The sequence below is a fragment of the Oncorhynchus kisutch genome, unplaced genomic scaffold (assembly GCF_002021735.2).
Source record: "Oncorhynchus kisutch isolate 150728-3 unplaced genomic scaffold, Okis_V2 Okis02a-Okis13b_hom, whole genome shotgun sequence".
Taxonomy (NCBI): Eukaryota; Metazoa; Chordata; class Actinopteri; order Salmoniformes; family Salmonidae; genus Oncorhynchus; species Oncorhynchus kisutch.
In genome coordinates, this window is record NW_022261979.1 from 365,967 (window position 1) to 383,003 (window position 17,037).

A 17,037-nucleotide genomic window follows, 5' to 3' on the forward strand; every position below is an offset into this window, starting at 1 on the left:
TGCTTAGGCTGCAGACAGGGCCAAGGGAGATAGGGGCTGTAGAGACTGGACAACATGATGCTTAGGCTGCAGACAGGGCCAAGGGAGATAGGGGCTGTAGAGACTGGACAACATGCTGCTTAGGCTGCAGACAGGGCAAAGGGAGATAGGGGCTGTAGAGACTGGACAACATGCTGCTTAGGCTGCAGACAGGGCCAAGGGAGATAGGGGCTGTAGAGACTGGACAACATGCTGCTTAGGCTGCAGACAGGGCAAAGGGAGATAGGGGCTGTAGAGACTGGACAACATGCTGCTTAGGCTACAGACAGGGCCAAGGGAGATAGGGGCTGTAGAGACTGGACAACATGCTGCAGACAGGGCCAAGGGAGATAGGGGCTGTAGAGACTGGACAACATGCTGCAGACAGGGCCAAGGGAGATAGGGGCTGTAGAGACTGGACAACATGCTGCTTAGGCTGCAGACAGGGCCAAGGGAGATAGGGGCTGTAGAGACTGGACAACATGCTGCTTAGGCTACAGACAGGGCCAAGGGAGATAGGGGCTGTAGAGACTGGACAACATGCTGCAGACAGGGCCAAGGGAGATAGGGGCTGTAGAGACTGGACAACATGCTGCTTAGGCTGCAGACAGGGCCAAGGGAGATAGGGGCTGTAGAGACTGGACAACATGCTGCTTAGGCTGCAGACAGGGCAAAGGGAGATAGGGGCTGTAGAGACTGGACAACATGCTGCTTAGGCTACAGACAGGGCCAAGGGAGATAGGGGCTGTAGAGACTGGACAACATGCTGCAGACAGGGCCAAGGGAGATAGGGGCTGTAGAGACTGGACAACATGCTGCAGACAGGGCCAAGGGAGATAGGGGCTGTAGAGACTGGACAACATGCTGCAGACAGGGCCAAGGGAGATAGGGGCTGTAGAGACTGGACAACATGCTGCAGACAGGGCCAAGGGAGATAGGGGCTGTAGAGACTGGACAACATGCTGCAGACAGGGCCAAGGGAGATCGGGCTGTAGAGACTGGACAACATGCTGCTTAGGCTGCAGACAGGGCCAAGGGAGATAGGGGCTGTAGAGACTGGACAACATGCTGCTTAGGCTGCAGACAGGGCCAAGGGAGATAGGGGCTGTAGAGACTGGACAACATGCTGCTTAGGCTGCAGACAGGGCCAAGGGAGATAGGGGCTGTAGAGACTGGACAACATGCTGCAGACAGGGCCAAGGGAGATAGGGGCTGTAGAGACTGGACAACATGCTGCTTAGGCTACAGACAGGGCCAAGGGGGATAGGGGCTGTAGAGACTGGACAACATGCTGCAGACAGGGCCAAGGGAGATAGGGGCTGTAGAGACTGGACAACATGCTGCTTAGGCTACAGACAGGGCCAAGGGAGATAGGGGCTGTAGAGACTGGACAACATGCTGCTTAGGCTACAGACAGGGCCAAGGGACAACCACACCCTCACTCTCACAGCCTAGGTGAACTTCATTGTACTGGAGGACAAATCTAGAAATTGTAGGATTTTTTTTACAGGTAAGATAGAAAGGAGATTATGACGTGGTTTGTTTGTGTTGCACCAGAATGCAAGGGCAAGTAGTTATGCATTGTAGGGGGATCCATTATTTTAGGTTGTGGTACTCCAGTGAGTGTGACTCATTGCAGACATAGGCACTAACTAGTAAAGGGACCCCTAGTCTTCAGTGACAATCTGAACTACTGGCTGGTTATGTCACCTCTCTTGCATGCTTTGAATTTGTTCCCATTCTGACTCTTCCTGTATAAGGCTATAAGCCCAGTGGAATGTATGTGCAGAACAAATTGAAGTTGTCAAAGCCAATTATTGTTATTATATTACTTATTCTTATCATATTTTGTAATTCCAATTTTCGATGTGGACTTGCACTTTGTTTACAGGCTTGACTGAGACGATGTAATTCCCCTCAGTGTTTTCAATAAAGTTCTTGATTTATTCATATTATATTACTTGTGTATGTCTTTCCTTATCATATGTAAGACTCAATGCCATTTGTAATATGTTTTGGTTCACATTTGTGTTTAATATACAATCCATATAAGAAAGGGTCTGATAACAGAACATTCCATAGAATTCTAGAAAAATACCACCGTTCACTAAAACATCTGGAACTCAATCATAGTAGAACATATTACTATTCTGATTAGCAGTTGTTTGGGGGGGGGGGGAAACAGATTTTCATATCAGATTGTTCTTAACTGATTACCATTTGATTGATGTGGTGCTATTGTATGTAATATCATTTAAGGGCTGTTTCTCAGCTTTCAAAATATGTATAAACCTTTTGAATATGGTTTGAAACCAGCAAATTTTCAGACAGTTTTCAAATTCGGCCTTTTTTGGGAAATCCTGCCAGTGATGCAACAATGCCAATATGGTGATTTACAGTTCCAGTTAGCTGGTGTTCTAAAGCCTAGTTTTCCACTCCCCTTTAATAGCCATTTGGCCTGCTTTAAAGGGAAATCCTGCCAGTGATGCAACAATGCCAATATGGTGATTTACAGTTCCAGTTAGCTGGTGTTCTAAAGCCTAGTTTTCCACTCCCCTTTAATAGCCATTTGGCCTGCTTTAAAGGGAAATCCTGCCAGTGATGCAACAATGCCAATATGGTGATTTACAGTTCCAGTTAGCTGGTGTTCTACAGCCTAGTTTTCCACTCCCCTTTAATAGCCATTTGGCATGCTTTAAAGGGAAATCCCACACACTCACCACATAACAAACAGAAATAAACTATGGAGAGCTTAGATATAAGGTTTCATTTTTTCAAACAGGGCCTCTCAATTATCTTCAGCTAAATGCTGAGATACTAGGATAGATAAAAAAGAATGAACATTCTTCAGCTTTGGAATGGAGCACCAGAAAACAGGAAAGCATCTGCTATGTTACTCACCGAACCAGCTTCTAGTTCAGACACACCTCCACTCTTAACAGCTGCAACAATAGAGGCAATGAAGACCAGGATGGTCCCAACGCCATAATGCAGTAACTCCTGAAACAATGAATGGTATAGATAAGTGCTGGAACGCGTGTCTGTGGATAAAGTACAGAGAAAGTTTAAAAGATTATGCACACTACTGTAAGTCTCTCTGGATAAGAAAGTCTGCTAAATAACTAACATGTAAACAATGTAAATGTGTGTGTGTGTGTATAGGCGTGTGTCATTTGCAGGGCCACTCACCGTCATTGTCCAGTTGATACAGGGGATCTTACTCTGCAGTCTGAACACATACATGAGGTAGAAGATGAGGAAGGCTATGAGGAACCATAGCGTCACCACCTCAAAGTACCGAAAGGCTGAGTAATCAGTCCAACCTCGTGCACAGTGTACACACAGGAACGCAATCAGGAGTGCTACCTGCAAACACACAGACAAATAACAGTATGATTCCAATCGTGGAGCATATTGGCACCATATCAACTCCTATGTTAAAAATGTATCTTAGTCTGCAATAGCATTGAATAGTCCCCGTGATATGCAACTGTTCAGGGAAGTCAGGAACCAATACACGCAGTCAGTCAGGAAAGCAAAGGCCAGCTTTTTCAAACAGAAATTTGCATCCTGTAGCTCTAACTCCAAAAGGTTTTGGGACACTGTAAAGTCCATGGAGAATAAGAGCACCTCCCCCCAGTTGCCCACTCCACTGAGGCTAGGTAACACGGTCAACACCGATAAATCCATGATAATCTAAAATTTCAATAAGCATTTCTATACTGCTGGCCATGCTTTCCTCCTGGCTACCCCAACCCCGGCTAACAGCTCCGCACCCCTGCAGCTACTTGTCCAAGCCTCCCCAGCTTCTCCTTCACCCAAATCCAGATAGCAGATGTTCTGAAAGAGCTGCAAAACCGGGACCCATACAAATCAGCTGGGCTAGACAATCTGGACCCTCTCTTTCTAAAATTGACCGCCGCCATTGTTGCAACCCATATTACCAGTCTGTTCAACCTCTCTTCCGTATTGTCCGTGATTCCTAAAGATTAGAAAGCTGCCGCGGTCACCCCCCTCTTCAAAGAGGGTGACACTCTAGACCCAAACTGTTATAGACCTATATCCATCCTGCCCTGCCTCTCTAAAGTCTTTGAAAGCCAAGTTAATAAACAGATCACTGACCATTTCGAATCCCACTGTACCTTCTCCACTGTGCAATCTGGTTTCCGAGCCGGTCATGGGTGCACCTCAGCCAGGTACTAAACGATAACATAACCGCCATTGATAAAAGACAGTACTGTGCAGCTGTCTTCATCGACCTGGCCAAAGCTTTCGACTCTGTCATTCACTGTATTCTTATCAGCAGACTCAATAGCCTTGGTTTCTCAAATGACTGCCTTGCCTGGTTCACCAACTACTTCTCAGACAGAGAACCTCTGGCAGTCTCTATGGGGTACCACAGGGTTCAAGTCTCGGGCTGACTCTTTTCTCTGTATATATCAATGATGTCGCTCTTGCTGCGGGTGATTCCCTGATCCACCTGTATGCAGACGCTGCCATTCTGTATACTTCTGGCCCTTCTTTGGACACGGTGTTAACTAACCTCTAAACAAGCTTCAATGCCATACAACACTCCTTCCATGGCCTCCAACTGCTCTTAAACGCTAGTAAAACCAAATGCATGCTTTTCAACCGTTCGCTGCCCACATCCGCCCGCCCGACTAGCATCACTACCCTGGACGGTTCTGACCTAGAATATGTGGACAACTACAAATACCTAGGTGTCTGGCTAGACTGTAAACTCTCCTTCCAGACTCATATTAAACATCTCCAATCCAAAATCGGCTTTCTATTTCGCAACAAAGCCTCCTTCACTAACCGCCAAACGTACCCTAATAATACTGACTACCCTACCGATCCTCAACTTCGGCGATATCATCTACAAAATAGCTTCCAATAATCTACTCAGCAAACTGGATGTAGTCTATCACAGTAACATCCTTTTTATTACCAAAGCCCCATTTACCTCCCACCACTACGACCTGTATGCTTTAGTTGGCTGGCCCTCACTACCTATTCGTCGCCAGACCCACTGGCTCCAGGTCATCTATAAGTGAAGTTGGAGACTTATATTTCCCTCACTAACTTTAAGCATCAGCTATCTGAGTAGCTATCCGATCGCTGCAGCTGTACATAGTCCATCTGTAAGTAGCCCACCCAATCTACCTACCTCATCCCCATATGGTTTTTATTTACTTTTCTGCTGTTTTGCACACCAGTATCTCTACTTGCACATCATCATCTGCTCATTTATCACTCCAGTGTTAATCTGCTAAATTGTAATTACTTTGCTACCATGGCCTATTTATTGCCTACCTCCTCACACTGTATATAGACTTTCTTTTATCTACTGTGTTATTGACTGTACGCTTTTTATTCTATGTAACTCTGTGTTGTTGTTTGTGTTGCACTACTATGCTTTATCTTGGCCAGGTCGCAGTTGTAAATGAGAACTTGTTATCAACTGGCCTACCTGGTTAAATAAAGGTGAAATAAAATTTTAAAAAATTCTGTTAACAGTAGGTTGGTCCAGATCCAGAATCTAGTTTTCAACACAAGCCAGGTCTCACATGGCTAATGTTCAAGGTTCACAATTTTCCCGCTCACATGCCGTTAAACATGCTTTATTGCTTCATATTGTAGGGCAGTTGCAGGTATATGGAACAACATTGACATTATTAAACCACAAGGGAGAGGCTGAAAGCCATTAGCCACTAAACACTTCTGTAAACAGGAAATAACACCCAAAACCAGCTTCCTCCATTTTTCCTCTGAAACACCACCATCATTCCTGTGATGACTATAAATAAGCAAGAATGTAACAGAAATGTAGTGAAGATTAAGATGCAACCCCACTGTATTCTACTGTGCCAAACACAGATATAAAGAGGGGAGAACAGACAACGTTTGTTCTCCCCTGATTTCACAACCGTTGTTATGAAGGTGTGATTTCCCTGATTTTCCTGAAGCCCTGATTTCACAACCTTGGTGTAATAAAGTGTCATTAATTAATTACGAAATTCTGACATTCTGAGAGATGATGATAAACATTCATTTATTTGAAGGTAGACAGCAATATGACATCACCACACACAATGGGACAAGTTCCTCCATTACAGAAATCAACAACAACAAAATTCTAATCTGCCAAGACTTCCACTATTTTAAACAATTACTGGACATCTCAATCAAAACTGGATGTTGATCTGACTATGGCCGGTTATAAAGGCTATTGTTTCCACTGGTATAGGCCTAATTCAGGTTATAAAGGCTATTGTTTCCACTGGTATAGGTCTAATTCAGGTTATAAAGGCTATTGTTTCCACTGGTATAGGTCTAATTCAGGTTATAAAGGCTATTGTTTCCACTGGTATAGGTCTAATTCAGGTTATAAAGGCTATTGTTTCCACTGGTATAGGCCTAATTCAGGTTATAAAGGCTATTGTTTCCACTGGTATAGGCCTAATTCAGGTTATAAAGGCTATTGTTTCCACTAGTATAGGTCTAATTCAGGTTATAAAGGCTATTGTTTCCACTGGTATAGGCCTAATTCAGGTTATAAAGTCTATTGTTTCCGCTGGTATAGGCCTAATTCAGGTTATAAAGGCTATTGTTTCCACTGGTATAGGCCTAATTCAGGTTATAAAGGCTATTGGTTCCCACTGGTATAGGCCTAATTCAGGTTATAAAGGCTATTGTTTCCACTGGTATAGGCCTAATTCAGGTTATAAAGTCTATTGTTTCCACTGGTATAGGCCTAATTCAGGTTATAAAGGCTATTGTTTCCACTAGTATAGGTCTAATTCAGGTTATAAAGGCTATTGTTTCCACTGGTATAGGCCTAATTCAGGTTATAAAGGCTATTGTTTCCACTGGTATAGGCCTAATTCAGGTTATAAAGGCTATTGTTTCCACTGGTATAGGCCTAATTCCTGTTATAAAGGCTATTGTTTCCACTGGAATAGACCTAATTCCTGTTATAAAGGCTATTGGTTCCCACTAGTATAGGCCTAATTCCTGTTATAAAGGCTATTGGTTCCCACTAGTATAGGCCTAATTCCTGTTATAAAGGCTATTGGTTCCCACTAGTATAGGCCTAATTCATGTTTGCATGTTAATGTTTTGTAAAGTAGCCTAGTCGTAGCCTAACAGTCAGAGAAAGCCACCTAGTAGACAGTGGTGTAAAGCACTTAAGTAAAAATACTTTAAAGTACTACCTAAGTAGATTTTGGGGTATCTGTACTTTACTATTTATATTTTTGACAGCTTTTACTTTTACTTGACTACATTCCTGAAGAAAATAATGTACTTTTCACTCCATACATTTTCCCTGACACCCAAAAGTACTCGTTACATTTTGAATGCTTAGCACGGCAGGAAAATGGTCTAATTCGCACACTTATCAAGAGAACATCCCTGGTCATCCCCATGGCCTCTGATCTGACGGACTTGACTCAACACATGCCTCGTTTATAAATTATGTCTGAGTGTTAGAGCACATAAAGAAAACATGAAAATGATGCCGTGTGGATTGCTTAATATAAGGATTTTTAAATTATTTAGACTTTTACTTTTGATTCTTAAGTATATTTTAGCAGTTACATTTAGTTTTGATACTTAAGTATAGTTTAAACCAAATACTTTTAGACTTTTACTCAAATAATATATTAATGGGCAAATTTCACTTTTTCTTGAGTCATTTTCTATTAAGGTATCTTTACTTTTACAACAATTGGGTACTTTTTCCACTACTGCTAGTAGTATACGAATGAATCAGAGTTTCTGTTACGCACCTCGCTCCCCTTTATCCTCAATGTTTGAGTGCATTCTCCACATTTTGGATTAAAGATCACGAAGACAGCAGACAGTAAGCAATATAAAATACAACCCAACCCCAACATTAAAAATTAAAAAATAAAAAAATATGTATAATTCTGTGCAGAACATCAGTATAAATATCTGATCAAAAACTCTTACCATTTGGGCGATTTTCAGTAATCCTTGTACAGAGCGAGTATAGCCCAAATTCAAGAATCCTTCGCCCGAAGACGATCTCGTCGTGGTGGTGGTAGTAACAACAGTATGAGACATTTTGATATGTATAAATAAATAAAATACAGTGTAAATAGTCTAGACTACAGTTTACCGTGGCCCAAGAAACACAGGCAGCTGCTACTACTGTGCTTCGTCTACTTCATGGTCGTTACTAGTTACCACCGCCACAAAGTCATAAACCCCGCCTGTTTCTACAAATCTTCTTAAAATGTGATTTTAAACCTTATGCCTAACCGTAACCTTAAAATAAGACCAAAAAGCACAATTGCAGGTTATTTTACGATACATTTTTTACGATAGCCAAGTTAGACTTTGCGGCTGTGGTAACTCGTGGAAACCCTACTTCATTGAGGGTGAGATTCAGTTGGGGTGGGGTTTCCGGGAAACAGTAGCATTTTTCAACTTCCACAGTTACAATGTTGCTTTTACTCAATGGGCCAGTTCGTTTTGCATGGCCCCAGGCGAGTGGTGAATTTATTTAAGGACCAATGGAATGGACTAAAATGTGTAAGACACCGGGTAAAGAAAAACTAACTCGCCCATGGCTGGCTGGAAGAGAAAGCGCCATCAAAACACGTATAGTCCGCAAATCACTCACGCACGATTGGGTCTCATTTCTAGCCGCATGCTACTGGCAGCATTACCGCGTGTGTTATAGATGTAAATGATGAAGCATTTACAGTCTCCACCTAAATAGTGTTCACATGATGGTTGAAGTTGATCTGTAGAAGATGATTATGCATGTAGCTATCAATCTGAATATGTTTGAAGTTCATCAAACGTATTCCTACTATTGTTAAAGACACTTTAGGCCCTATATCATTGTAGCCTGCACCATAGACCCATACCTATTCGACCTCCGTACTATATCGACAGCTGAATTGTATTTGTCCCAGGTTAATTTAAGCATTTTTCCACCCACATTGCAAGCAAGCAAGAAGCTCACATTACTTTAAGGTCAGACCTAATGTAGTTTTTGCATTGAATTGGTAACCATGTGGTGTCAACAGGTGTTACACTATAGGCCCACCATCCTATCCCAAGGGGACTGCACTAATGGGACTACCCCAGGCCATGCTAAAATAGTTTCAGTGTAGTGTATTATTTACATCTACATGCTTTAAACATCATCATTATGTCATTCTGCCACTGAACAAGGCAGTTAACACACTGTTCCTAGGCACCCACAGACACTTACAAAAAATAACAAACTAAGCACAGATATTAGGCCCATGTCAATCAAGCTACATAACAAAATGGATAGCGATGAAATAAGACTGAACCCCATCAGGAAGGAGTTTTTCATATTTCGATGCTTTGCAGCAGTAGGGTTTTGTTTCTGTCACCCCCCATCCATAAACAGCTGTTACCATGGAGACGAGGGCAGGATGCTCTTCTCTGTCACCACTTCCCGGGACTGCTACAGAGCAGAATGGGAAAGAGTGCTTAGAAAACCTTACCACATAAAGGCGCACACACACACACTCTGGCTGTGCATACCAGTAGACCTAGTCTCTATATAAGCAAGTGAAGCCAGATATGGGAACCAAACCACACCCTAAAAGGACATTACAACTGGTAACTACCAAACAACTACCTCTTTCCCAACTGTATTTAATTTTTATTTATTTATTTATTTTGCTCCTTTGCACCCCATTATTTTTTTATTTCTACTTTGCACATTCTTCCATTGCAAAACTACCATTCCAGTATTTTACTTGCTATATTGTATTTACTTTGCCATCTTGGCCTTTTTTGCCTTTACCTCCCTTCTCACCTCATTTGCTCACATTGTATATAGACTTGTTTATACTGCATTATTGACTGTATGTTTGTTTTTACTCCATGTGTAACTCTGTGTCGTTTTATCTGTCGAACTGCTTTGCTTTATCTTGGCCAGGTCGCAATTGTAAATGAGAACTTGTTCTCAACTTGCCTACCTGGTTAAATAAAGGTAAAATAAAAAATAAATAAAATAAATAAATTACCATGGCGAGCCAAACAGTCTTATGCATCAGCTGTACAAACTTAAGAACCTGAATGAGTTACTCTCTGCATGTGGTCCAGAGGAACTAGATCCTCCGTGACACTTTGAGAACACCAGAAACACTGCAGCCAAAGGAAACCAATACATTTACATGTACAAATGCACCACACTCTTTCTGCTTCGTGGTTCTACATGGACGTTTAGTTTCGTTTAGTGATGCACCACATGGTAAGAACATGGACATGGACCCAAGCGACTTTGTGTCCTTGAAAAATGCTATATAAATACTATGTATTATTATGATTATTATACACCAATATTGTCACGACTTCAGCTGAAGTTGGTCCCTCTCCTTGTTCGGGCGGCGTTCGGCGGTCGAAGTCACCGACCTTCTAGCCATCGCTGATCCTCTTTTCATTTTCCTTTGGTTTTGTCTCGTCTTCCATCACACCTGGTTCCAATCCCATCAATTACATGTTGTGTATTTAACCCTCTTTTCCCCCTCATGTCCTTGTCAGATTGTTTATTGTAAGTGCTTGTGCACGGCTGTCCTGGTGTGAGTCGGGTTATGTACCCATTATTTGATTGTTCTGTTTTCCGGTCGCGCCGTTTGGAAACACAGTTCTTGCTCTCCTGCGTCTGACTTCTCTGCCGCCAGTACGCACCCCTTACAAATATGAGAAAACACTTCAGTAGTTCGATGACAGAGTTCCTTGCAGAGCTGGTGGATGACCACACTCAACCAGAGATACACTGAAGTTTTGCCCAGATAGCATCAGCTGGTTCTGTGGTGGTTGAGGCGAATGACCGCGCTGGAGTTCTTCTTTGGGTTCACACGTCACGTGTGTTTAAAAGGAACGCTTCACTTCTTTGAAAGGAAACCCAGAAGTATAATGATGTAATGGCGCTCAGGAACAATAACAATTGTTATTGAGTAACATTTTTGACAATTACAATAACACTACAGTTACATTAACACTACAGTTACATTAACACTACAGTTACATTAACACTACAGTAACATTAACACTACAGTAACATTAACACTACAGTTACATTAACACTACAGTTACATTAACACTACAGTTACAATAACACTAACACTACAGTTACAATAACACTAACACTACAGTTACATTAACACTACAGTTACATTAACACTACAGTTACATTAACACTACAGTTACATTAACACTACAGTTACATTAACACTACAGTTACAATAACACTAACACTACAGTTACAATAACACTTGTAGGGCAATTATGTAATTGCACCCCCATAAGAATAACAATATAAAAACGGAATCTACCAAGTTGCCCCAATGTTGTGAACAATTTCAATAAGATTGACTGCTAAACTCTCGTTGATTACTTTTGAAAAATGTCTGTCAGAATTAGGGGGGTCAGTTTCATTATGACATACCTCCAGAGTTGCATTCTCTCTGCTGCGCCTCGGCAGTTCACCCCAGCTTCACAATAGCATAGTGGACACCTGAAATGACAATGGACAGCATCATCAGAATAATGGAATGACAATGAAAAGTGAAGGGTTGGCGTTATATCATGTTATATCATGTTAAGGACAGTGCTGTCTCAGCTTTATTATGCAATCTTAGACTTTCTTGTGTCACTTCAAGAAAAACACTAAAAATAATTCACCTTCATCTGGTATGGGGACACGAGAGCTTCTTTGGGGTGCTTAAAAGAAAAGAGGGCAATTTCATAAGCTTATCTGAGCTGGTTCTGGTACTTGGTGGTATACCTATGGAATTCATGGCCCAAAATTGCAATAATTGAATACTTACATTGAGTGGTGGTGTTGAGTTGAACGTCTGAGTATACCAGATTTAGCTCCATGTCGCCATCTTCTGGTGAATTATGTTTATACAATGACTGTGGGCTTTCTGTTTGTGTAGAGAACGACAGTAAGAAACTGTGTGACACATTACAGATCTGAACCATCAGCAAATCCTTCACGGTCTTGTCCACTCACCCATTTCTGAGACATTGGCGTAGATAGAGGATTCACTGACCATAGCTTTAGAAACAGGGAAGTAAAATGTACAAATGTAAACTGCTGTGACACACAAAGTTTATGACTGAATGAGAGGACATGAAGAGCTATGCTAAGACTCCACACTGGACCCAATCTTTTTGCCCACTTCTACAGAGGTGTAGTTGGGACACCAGGCAGGGATTGAAGGATACGGGAGAAGAGGGTGTAGAATACACAGACAATGAGTGGGCCGTAGACAAGAGAAGTTGATGGACTGGTACATAAGGAAGCATATGTGTGGAGACAGTGAATAACAGGGCAGCAGGTAGTCTAGCAGGTTAAGAGTGTTGGGCCAGTTCCAATCCCTGAGCAAACTAGGTGAAACATCTGCTGATGTGCCCTTGAGCAAGGCACTCAACCCTAATTGCTCCTGTAAGTCGCTCTGGATAGACCGTCTGCTAAATGACAAAAATGTACTGATTAGCCTTCCACTTAAACTGGCTTTCAACTCACACTCTGCCCTTTCATCTGAGGAAAAATTATTACTGATCAGAAATACTATTCAAAGACTCAGATTGTCTAGAAAAGAGTAAGACCCCTTACCTATAGCAGGATCTGTGCACAACTCAGATTGCTGCTTAATCTTTTCTGAATTGCAGAATCTCAGGTATCCTTTTGGAAAAGACCAGAGATAGTATATGAATCTGTAAATACGCCAAAAATAGAATATCTTAACTAGTATTTATTTTCTTACAGAGATCACCTACCTCTTTTTCTCAGGTAAAATAAAGCCACGCCAAGGAGCAGCAGCAGAAGCAGGACCCCACACACAGAGAAGGCTACGGTCAGCGCAGTGGGTCCAGGGGGGAACTGTCTCTCTGCCCTCCCCAGGCTGTTCTCTGCCCTGCAGGTGTACACTTCCTGGGTGAAGTAGGGGATTGAACTGGTCCACTGAAATGGGTGGGTTCCTATAGTGCTGACACCTGGGTCTATGTTGCCCTTAGAGGAGGAGAACCAGGTGATGGTGGATGGGGGGTTCCCCTCAACTACACACCTGAGGCTCCCGTTGCCTGGTCCGAGGGACACCTCTACCCAAGACAGGCTGAGAATCTGGGCCTTAGCTAGGGACAAAGCACAAACCTTGCATGAGTATCATTGTGGTAAAGAGTTTCATATTCCTAGACCACCAGACCCTTATTGCTGACAACGTAGTGAGACCTTTACCAATGATATTGAGCTGTGTGCCGCTGGCAGTCTGCCACTTCCCATCACCCCAGTAATAGTCCAGCTCCACTCTGCAGAAGTAAACTCCATTGTCTGTGACTGCCAGATCTCTGATGAGGAGAGAGAGATCCCTCTGCTTAGGGTCTCCTTTGACTGAGAAGCGTTGGTATGAATCTGGAACGGAGCATTCATTCATTCCACCCGTAGTAACATTTTTCACCTTGCATTGGAAGAAGGGCTTATCATGGAATTGTCTGGTGATCCACTGAACTGTGATACCTTTGGAGTAGTCTTGTTGCTTGGGGTGGGTGAAGGAGCAGGGTAGGACCACATCTCCTCCTATGGTGCTGTTCACTACAGGGGGAACTGTCATGGACCATGGTTGTGAGAAGGTGCCTAGTGGGAGGAATATTAGTTCACAATTAGAGAAATTAGAGAAATCAATCATATTAAGGATATTTCATGTTTGTTTTTTCTGATGGTCTCAAGTATTTTTTTAAACTTGTATTCTAATTGGTTCAACTGGCAATCTATTGTACTTTATCTATTGTACTCTATTGTACTTTATTTAAACACACACGTCACTACCCAAAGAATGGGGTGGCAGGGTAGCCTAGTGGTTAGAGTGTTGGACTAGTAACCGAAAGGTTGCAAGTTCATATCCCTGAGCTGACAAGGTACAAATCTGTCGGTCTGCCCCTGAACAGGCAGTTAACCCACTGTTCCTAGGCCGTCATTGAAAATAAGAATTTGTTCTTAACTGACTTGCCTAGTTAAATGAAGATTAAAAAAGGATCAACAAATCATCTCTTATGATACTGTATAAACACATACTCATGAATATTACAACACTAAAGAGGGATAATTCCTTTATTCCCAAATTATTCAAGAATGCTAAAGCTTAAATAGGAATGTTTCACCAAAACTGAATCTGAATAGAAATAGCTAAAACTGGAGTTTGGCCTACCTGTAATGACAGAGAAGAGAGAGAAGAGTTGAGCCTGCACCATCCTAAAGGTAATCAAATATATACGTATCCCTTTAGCACTGAGGAGAAAGAAAGTCAAGTCACGGAGAAGAAGTTCTACCAACACAATGCCTCAAATCAGGAAACAGTTGTGAAATGTACCACATGAGAATAGCCATTTCCCATTTAGTGCTTACTGTGAAACAAGTGAGGGCTTGGCTGAGCATAAGTGCATTAACAATGGAAGTGTATTATTTCTTTAGGCCTATTATGTGAATTTAAGATGTGTTTCCTGAGCCTCTTTACTTGGTATCTATTATAGAAAGCATTAAGACTGGAACAATAGAGGACCTCCATTTAGTCTCGTGAGATTTGAGCAATATAACAGTCCTACAGCACTTTCAGACAGTATTCACACCATTTTACTTATTCCACATTTTGTGTTACAGCCTGAATTTAAAATGGATTAAATTGAATACACAATACTCCATGATGTCAAAGTGTTGTTTTTAGATTTTTTAAACAAATTACACTGAACAACAATATAAAACGCAATATATAATCAAATCAAATTTCAAATCAAATCAAATGTATTTATATAGCCCTTCGTACATCAGCTGATATCTCAAAGTGCTGTACAGAAACCCAGCCTAAAACCCCAAACAGCAAGCAATGCAGGTGTAGAAGCACGGTGGCTAGGAAAAACTCCCTAGAAAGGCCAATACCTAGGAAGAAACCTAGAGAGGAACCAGGCTATGTGGGGTGGCCAGTCCTCTTCTGGCTGTGCCGGGTGGAGATTATAACAGAACATGGCCAAGATGTTCAAATGTTCATAAATGACCAGCATGGTCGAATAATAATAAGGCAGAACAGTTGAAACTGGAGCAGCAGTAATGTGTTGTTCCCATGTTTCATGAGACGCAATCAAAGATCACAGAAATGTTCCATAGGCACAAATTTGTTTACATCCCTGTTAGTGAACAGAGTGCCCCATGGTGGTGGTGGTGGGGGTTATGGTATGGGCAGGCATAAGCTATGGACGGAGAATACAATTGTATTTTATTGATGACAATTTGAATGCACAGAGATACCGTGATGAGCTCCTGAGGCCCATTCATAATCTGCCATCACCTCATGTTCCAGCATGATAATGCACTGCCCCATGTTGCAAGGATCTGTACACAATTCCTGAAAGCTGAACATTTCCCAGTTCTTCCATACTCACCTGACATGTCCTCCATTGACCATGTTTGGGATGCTCTGGATCGACATGTTAGACAGCATGTTCCAGTTCCCGCCATTATATCCAGTAACTTCGCACAGCCATGGAAGAGGAGTGGTACATCATTCCACAGGCCACAATCAACAACCTGAACAACTCTACGTGAAGGAGATGCGTCATGCTGCATGAGGCAAGTGGTGGTCACGCCAGATACTGACCTGTTTTGTGATCCACGTCCCTAGTTTTTATTTAAGGTATCTGTGACCAACAGATGCATACAGTATCTGTATTCCCAGTCATGTGAAATCCATAGATTAGTGTTTAATGAATTTATTTCAATTGACCAATTCCCTTATATGAACTGTAATTCTGTAAAATCTTTGAAATTGCAGAATGTTGCGTTTATATTTTTGTTCAGTATTTTTTTAAATGAAAAGCTGAAATATCTTGAGTCAATAAGTGTTCAATTCCTTTATTATGACAAGCCTAAATAAATTCAGGAGTAAAAATGTGATTTCTGAATGACTACCTGATCTCTGTACCCCACACATACTCTGTAAGTTCACTCAGTTGAGCAAGTGAATTTCAAACAGATTCAACCACAATGACCAGGGAGGTTTTCCAATGCCTTGCAAAGAAGGGCACCTATTGGTAGATGGGTATAAATAAAAAGCATGGTGAAGTTATTAATTACACTTTGAATGGTGTACCAATACACCCAGTTACTACAAAAGATACAGACGTCCTTCCTAACTCAGTCGCCAGAGAGGAAGGAAACCGCTCATGGATTTGACCATGAGGCCAATGGGGATTTTAAAACAGAGTTTACATCAAATCAAATCAAATTGTATTGGTCACATGCACATATTTAGCCGATGTTATTGTGGGTGTAGTGAAATGCTTGTGCTCCAACAGTGCAGTAGTATCTAACAATTCACAACAATACACACAAATTGTTTTGTTTTTATTTCACCAGGTAGACCAGTTGAGAACAAGTTCTCATTTACAACTACAAATCTAAAAGTAAAATAATGGAATTAAGAAATATATCAATATTAAGACGAGCAATGTCAGAGTGGCATAGACTAAAATACAGTAGAATAGAATACAGTACATACATGTGAAATTAGTAATGAAGTATGTATACATTATTAAAGTGACTAGTGTTCCATTATTAAAGTGGCCCATAATTGCGAGTCCCATAGGGCGGCACACAATTGTCCCAGCGTCGTCCAGGTTTGACCGGTGTAGGCCGTCATTGTAAATAAGAATGTGTTCTTAACGGACTTGCCTAGTTAAATAAAGGTAAACAAATAGATAATAATAAAATAGGAGAAAACTGAGGATGGATCAACAACATTGTAGTTACTCCTCAATACTAACCTAATTGACAGAGTGAAAAGGAAGCCTGTACACATTAAAAATATTTCAAAAACATGCATCCGGTTTGCAAGTAAGGCACTAAAGTAAAACAGCAAAAAAATGTGCCAAAGAAATTGACTTTGTCCTGAATACAAAGTATTATGTTTGGGGAAAATCCAACACAACACATTACGGAGTACCACT

The 17,037-nt window shown here is 41.6% G+C and overlaps 1 protein-coding gene across 4 annotated transcripts; it reads right to left on the bottom strand.

Moving 5' to 3' along the window:
• Positions 1-7,995: 7,995 nt before the first annotated feature.
• Positions 7,996-14,384, bottom strand: siglec15l (sialic acid binding Ig-like lectin 15, like). Of its 4 annotated transcripts, XM_031812127.1 has the most exons (10): positions 14,250-14,384; positions 13,562-13,678; positions 13,283-13,456; positions 12,826-13,179; positions 12,662-12,730; positions 12,056-12,100; positions 11,868-11,966; positions 11,722-11,760; positions 11,486-11,554; positions 7,996-9,493 (listed from the first exon to the last, which is right to left on the bottom strand). In XM_031812127.1, the coding sequence occupies exons 1-9, from the start codon at positions 14,290-14,292 to the stop codon at positions 11,523-11,525; spliced, it is 972 nt and encodes a 323-aa protein (XP_031667987.1). In that variant the 5' UTR covers positions 14,293-14,384; the 3' UTR covers positions 7,996-9,493; positions 11,486-11,522. The 4 variants fall into 4 exon arrangements, with proteins under 4 accessions (XP_031667987.1, XP_031667986.1, XP_031667988.1 ...); XM_031812126.1 differs by having other exon boundaries at positions 13,283-13,678; XM_031812128.1 differs by lacking the exon at positions 7,996-9,493 and having other exon boundaries at positions 10,240-11,554.
• Between the last annotated feature and the right edge of the window lie 2,653 nt (positions 14,385-17,037).